General features: G+C 62.1%; 1 protein-coding gene across 4 annotated transcripts in view; it reads left to right on the top strand.

Moving 5' to 3' along the window:
• The window catches only part of IQCE (IQ motif containing E), a 47,654-nt gene that overhangs the window by 1,521 nt on the left and 40,031 nt on the right, over nucleotides 1–6,102 (top strand). For 2 of the 4 annotated variants that reach the window (XM_084818267.1, XM_084818270.1), the window contains exon 1: nucleotides 1,175–1,364. The exons of 1 other annotated variant lie outside the window; for it this stretch is intronic. In XM_084818267.1, coding sequence (XP_084674393.1) covers nucleotides 1,317–1,364 — 48 coding nt within the window. In that variant the 5' untranslated portion in view covers nucleotides 1,175–1,316. Of the gene's footprint in view, nucleotides 1–1,174; nucleotides 1,365–3,589; nucleotides 3,704–6,102 lie in introns of those variants that run through there. One more of the 4 variants, XM_084818268.1, reaches the window with a different exon arrangement.

Raw genomic sequence — 6,102 nt, 5'->3', positions numbered from 1 at the left:
TACAACTCCCAGAATTTGTGATATGTTAAAGTTAGAGCAGGCTAAAACACATATGCAATGAGATGTTACAGGTAGAGCAGGCGGAGGGGATATAAATTGTATCTTGAGAAAAATCCAGAAAAAGTATATCCAGAAGCGCAGGACATCTGGCACAGATGAAGCATGCTGTGTTTCCAAATTCAGCGATACCTACAAATTATATTTGTGTGTGTGATGCGGTGACTTTAGGCCTTAGACTGCAATTTGGTTGATTCAGTTGCACAGCCAGATCCCACGCAGGGTTACACAGAAGCAAATCCCACTTGTTCAGTGTGGCTTACTCATATGGAAGTGTGCACTGCATTAGAAGAACCATGATTACAGAGTAAATCCCGCTGACTGCAACAGTGTGCTGGAGGATCCCTGTACACGTTGACTCTGAAGTAAGCCCTGCTGTGACTGCAGGGTAACCGTGTAAAGCAGCCTCCCCTGACCTAGTGCTCTCCATATTGTGTTGGACTACAACTCCCATAATCTCACAGCCTGCGATCATGGGCTTTGTAGTCCAAGCATCCGGGGGTCCCAGGGTGGAGAAGGTGGCTGTAAATTGCTCAGAGGTAACAGGCAGGCAGCCCAGTCCTACGTACTGGGAAGTACGACCCAGTAGGCTCCGGTGGCACGCAACTCCCTGGCAAGTGTGTGCACAGGACGGCGCCCTGCAGTCTTAAAACACATGCTCGCTTTAGGGGAAGCCCCACCGAGCGCAGCGGGGTTTACTTTTGAGTAAACCCGCATAGGATGGATCGGGGCCCTTGCGGGAGTGTCGGCGGTGTGCAGGTCCGAGTCGAGGGGCCCTGATCCCGTGCACGTTTACTCGAGAGTAAGTCCCAGGGGGGCGTGTCTTACGCGCGCGTAAGCGCAGCCTCCCGCCTCCGTCTGAGCCGCCGGACCCGCTGCTCAGCGGAGCCGCTTCTGAGCATGCGCGCCCGGCCCGGCCCGGCCCGGCCCGGCCCAGCCTTGCCTTCCCGAGGAGCAACGCCGGGCAAGCGCTCGTTCGTCCGGCGGCTGCCTGGCAACTCCGGGAGCGGAGCCGCTGGGCCCAGGCGCGTCCCGCCCCGCCCCGCCCGATCCCATCCGGGTCCTCGGAGCCTGGTTGCCGTGGCCGGTTGCCATGGACTCCCAAACCCGGAAGCTCGGAGGCGGCCGGACGAAGCCCGCCTGAGCCGCCGCCGCCGCTTCTGCCGCAGCTCCCTCGGGTGACACGGTGGTTGGCCTGGCCTGGCCTGGCCTGGCCTGGCGGGCGGCGCGCGACGTGTGGCCCCCGGCGCCTCCCCGTTATGTCTCAGGGCCCCAGCGAGGCCGCCGCGGAGCGGGAGCTGGAGCTGGTGAGGGCGGCGGGGAGAGGGGCGGCGCGGAGCTCGGGCGGCGCGGAGGCGCGAGGGGCGCCCGGGCCGCGCTGGGAACGGCGTGTAGTGCTGGGGGAAGTGGCTGCCCCCCCCCGCCCCGGGCCCGAGCGCGGGTGCCCCTTTCTCCCCCCCCCCGCCCCGGGCCCGAGCGCGGGTGCCCCTTTCTCCCCCCCCCCGCCCCGGGCCCGAGCGCGGGTGCCCCTTTCTCCCCCCCCCGCCCCGGGCCCGAGCGCGGGTGCCCCTTTCTCCCCCCCCCCGCCCCGGGCCCGAGCGCGGGTGCCCCTTTCTCCCCCCCCCGCCCCGGGCCCGAGCGCGGGTGCCCCTTTCTCCCCCCCCCCGCCCCGGGCCCGAGCGCGGGTGCCCCTTTCTCCCCCCCCCGCCCCGGGCCCGAGCGCGGGTGCCCCTTTCCCCCGCCCCGGGCCCGAGCGCGGGTGCCCCTTTCTCCCCCCCCCCGCCCCGGGCCCGAGCGCGGGTGCCCCTTTCTCCCCCCCCCCGCCCCGGGCCCGAGCGCGGGTGCCCCTTTCCCCCCCCGCCCCGGGCCCGAGCGCGGGTGCCCCTTTCTCCCCCCCCCGCCCCGGGCCCGAGCGCGGGTGCCCCTTTCCCCCCCCCGCCCCGGGCCCGAGCGCGGGTGCCCCTTTCCCCCCCCCGCCCCGGGCCCGAGCGCGGGTGCCCCTTTCTCCCCCCCCCCGCCCCGGGCCCGAGCGCGGGTGCCCCTTTCTCCCCCCCCCGCCCCGGGCCCGAGCGCGGGTGCCCCTTTCTCCCCCCCCCCGCCCCGGGCCCGAGCGCGGGTGCCCCTTTCCCCCCCCCGCCCCGGGCCCGAGCGCGGGTGCCCCTTTCCCCCGCCCCGGGCCCGAGCGCGGGTGCCCCTTTCCCCCCCCCGCCCCGGGCCCGAGCGCGGGTGCCCCTTTCTCCCCCCCCCCGCCCCGGGCCCGAGCGCGGGTGCCCCTTTCCCCCGCCCCGGGCCCGAGCGCGGGTGCCCCTTTCTCCCCCCCCCCGCCCCGGGCCCGAGCGCGGGTGCCCCTTTCTCCCCCGCCCCGGGCCCGAGCGCGGGTGCCCCTTTCCCCCCCCCGCCCCGGGCCCGAGCGCGGGTGCCCCTTTCTCCCCCCCCCCGCCCCGGGCCCGAGCGCGGGTGCCCCTTTCCCCCCCCCGCCCCGGGCCCGAGCGCGGGTGCCCCTTTCTCCCCCCCCCGCCCCGGGCCCGAGCGCGGGTGCCCCTTTCTCCCCCCCCCCCGCCCCGGGCCCGAGCGCGGGTGCCCCTTTCTCCCCCCCCCCGCCCCGGGCCCGAGCGCGGGTGCCCCTTTCCCCCCCCCGCCCCGGGCCCGAGCGCGGGTGCCCCTTTCCCCCGCCCCGGGCCCGAGCGCGGGTGCCCCTTTCCCCCCCCCGCCCCGGGCCCGAGCGCGGGTGCCCCTTTCTCCCCCCCCCCGCCCCGGGCCCGAGCGCGGGTGCCCCTTTCTCCCCCCCCCGCCCCGGGCCCGAGCGCGGGTGCCCCTTTCCCCCCCCCGCCCCGGGCCCGAGCGCGGGTGCCCCTTTCCCCTGCCCCGGGCCCGAGCGCGGGTGCCCCTTTCCCCCGCCCCGGGCCCGAGCGCGGGTGCCCCTTTCCCCCCCCCCGCCCCGGGCCCGAGCGCGGGTGCCCCTTTCTCCCCCCCCCGCCCCGGGCCCGAGCGCGGGTGCCCCTTTCTCCCCCCCCCGCCCCGGGCCCGAGCGCGGGTGCCCCTTTCTCCCCCCCCCGCCCCGGGCCCGAGCGCGGGTGCCCCTTTCCCCCGCCCCGGGCCCGAGCGCGGGTGCCCCTTTCCCCCCCCCGCCCCGGGCCCGAGCGCGGGTGCCCCTTTCCCCCGCCCCGGGCCCGAGCGCGGGTGCCCCTTTCCCCCCCCCCGCCCCGGGCCCGAGCGCGGGTGCCCCTTTCCCTCCCCCCCGCCCCGGGGCCGAGCGCGGGTGCCCCTTCCCCCCCCCGCCCCGGGCCCGAGCGCGGGTGCCCCTTCCCCCCCCCGCCCCGGGCCCGAGCGCGGGTGCCCCTTTCTCCCCCCCCGCCCCGGGGCCGAGCGCGGGTGCCCCCCGCTCTCCCCTGGAGTGGAGCGTGGTTGCTGCCAGCTTCCTCTGCTTTCCCCCCTCCAGTTTAAAATGCATTCTTAAAATGACGAATAGTCCTGTGAAACCTTAAAACCCAAGAAATACGCCATGGCATAAGTTGTCTTTTTTTGGCATATGGGCTAGAAGTTCAGTTTGGCAGTTACATGAAATAGGCAGAGACTGTCACGTGCGTATCTATGGTGGTTGCACGCTGAGATGGATCAAGAAAGGTGGATTAAAACGTCCAGTGAGGTAGAGAACCTGCCCTCCAACGAAACATTTAATGCTGCTGGCCTGTGTGCACTTTCTTGGGAGTAAACTGCACTGGACTCAGCTGGATTTGCAAATACACACTCATAGGATTGGATTGCATGAAACTGGGGCTTCTTAGATGAGAAAACTAAGATGGGTTGGGGAGAAGGGCTGATAGAGGTTTATTTTTTTATTTATTGAATTTATTAATGGCCCATCTGGCTGGTCACCCAGCCACTCCTATGTTATGAATGACATATGGACAGTGTGCAAAGAGAACTTCCCCCTTCCTTATTAATACTTAATTACTAGGGTCACCCAGTGGGATTGATAGGCAGTAGCTTCAGGACAGGTCAAAGGAAGTACTATATGTGGCACATCATTAATTTCTGGAATTTGCTGCTGCAAGGTATGATGCTGGCTGCTGGTTAACATGACTAAAGTAAAGGGTTATACACATAAAAGGTCAAGTCTGTCAATGGACATAGCCGTGCTGGAACCTCCAGGTTCAGAATGCCTGATCCAGTTTCCAGTGGCAACCAGTCACAAACAGGACATGAAAGGAATGGCCATATCCTGTTCTTTGCTCCCAGCATCTCATACTCAGAGGTTTTTCTTAACTATCATGGTTCATGGAAGATTTCCCCAACCTGGTGCCCTACAGATGTGTTGGACTACAATGCCCCTGCTGACTGGGGGATGCCGAGAGTTGTAGTCCAGCACATCTGAGGGACACCAGGCTGGGGAAGGCTGCCTCATGGCTATTGACACACCTCTCTGATACATATTTTCTTGTGTGCCAACATTCACACTCAACGGTAAGATCACACAGCTGTGCCAATGCTCTTCCCCAGAGGTGGGCAACTTTTGGCCCTCCAGTTGTTTTGGACTACAACTCTCATCAGCCTTAGCTGGCAAAGCCATGGTGAGGGATGATGGGAGTTGCCAAAGCATCTGGAGGGACACAAGTGGCCGATCCCTGTTCTACCCTTTCGGTCCTTAAGATGTTTCAAATTTGAGATCTTCTGCTGTGCTGTTTCTGTTGCCCAGGCTGACTTCTTCTATAGATGGGAATGTGGCCCCTGCATTTATATCTTGTGGCGAGAGGAGTGGCCTTGAATTACAGTGGATTTTAGAGTGCAAGGATTAAGATGGGCTCACTTTAGGAGGGGCCGTGGCTCAGTGGTAGAACACATGTTTTGCATGCAGAAAGGCCCAGGTTTGATCCCTGGCATCTCCAGATAGGGCTGGAAAAATGCCTGCCTGAAACCCTAGAGAGCTGCTACCAGCCAGTGTCAACAACATTGCGCTAGATGGACCAACGGTCTTACTCAGTATAAGGCAGTTTTCAATGTTCCTATCTCAGTACGACATCTTCATATGCATTCTGTCTTAAAATTGTCGATGAGGCTGCATCTCAGAGGTGCTATGAGTAGTTTATTAGCGGGGAAGAAGACATTTACAACTCAATCCTATGTATGTTTACTCAGAAGTAAGGCCCACTGAGTTCAGTAGGGATTACTCCCAGGTAAGAATGCATAGGACTGTAACCTTAGAAAGTTTATTTCTCAGTGCCTCAGAACCTTCAGAAAGAAAGAAACATCCAGTGTCCACTTAATTTACCGCTTGATAGATTAAAATTTGCTCACTTCTCTAAAAACTGACACATACCAATTAATGAGCCAAAGTTTTATTTGATTAATGTACTACTTTAACCAGACAGAGCTTTTAGGCAGCCATAGATCTAATCTGAGGTACCTGTGACATGCAGATAGTAGCATCTAGTGTTCTCAGTGTTTGCATGTTTGAGATCTTCTGCTGAATGTTGTTCTATCTCTGCCTGTTGAGATTTATATCTCTTACATTTAACTCTTCCCCAGTAATGAAACAGAGAATATCCTGAATTGTCTAGTTGCTAGAAAATCCTACATACATTGCACTCTTCTGTCATTTGCCTTCAAACTGTGCAGTTTTGCCTGTTTTACACTCTGATCACTACCATAGCTGAGTAAATTGGATAGGGAGATGTAGACCAAGATCAGATGCTTGAAGGATAAAACAAATAATCTGCCAATATGCTGTGAAGAATGTGACTTCAGGAAATTAAAAACTCTGATGTGGCGGAAATGGCACATGCCCGCCTGGAGTGAGCCGTCAGAAAACTGGTTTATCTTTTCGTGGTGCCTCCTTTCCTGCGATCCAGCTTTGAAAAGGCAGCCTCCCCCCCCCCCGCTCCCCCATCTTTTCAAGCAGTGTGAGCTCTAGATCTAATCTAAGGACAGGGCTGGGGTGTATAAGACATGGTGAAGGCAGCAGCGGAAATGAACTGCAGGGCCCTTCCTTCAAGGATGACATATTTGCAAGGAGTAAATAAATCCACACACCACTGTTTTTAAAGG

Source organism: Heloderma suspectum, chromosome 12, assembly GCF_057233095.1.
Source record: "Heloderma suspectum isolate Gila_16-S chromosome 12, 16-S_ref, whole genome shotgun sequence".
NCBI lineage: Eukaryota > Metazoa > Chordata > Lepidosauria > Squamata > Helodermatidae > Heloderma > Heloderma suspectum.
The sequence above is the reverse complement of the archived record's forward strand: the minus strand, read 5'-3'. Positions and strand labels throughout refer to the sequence as shown.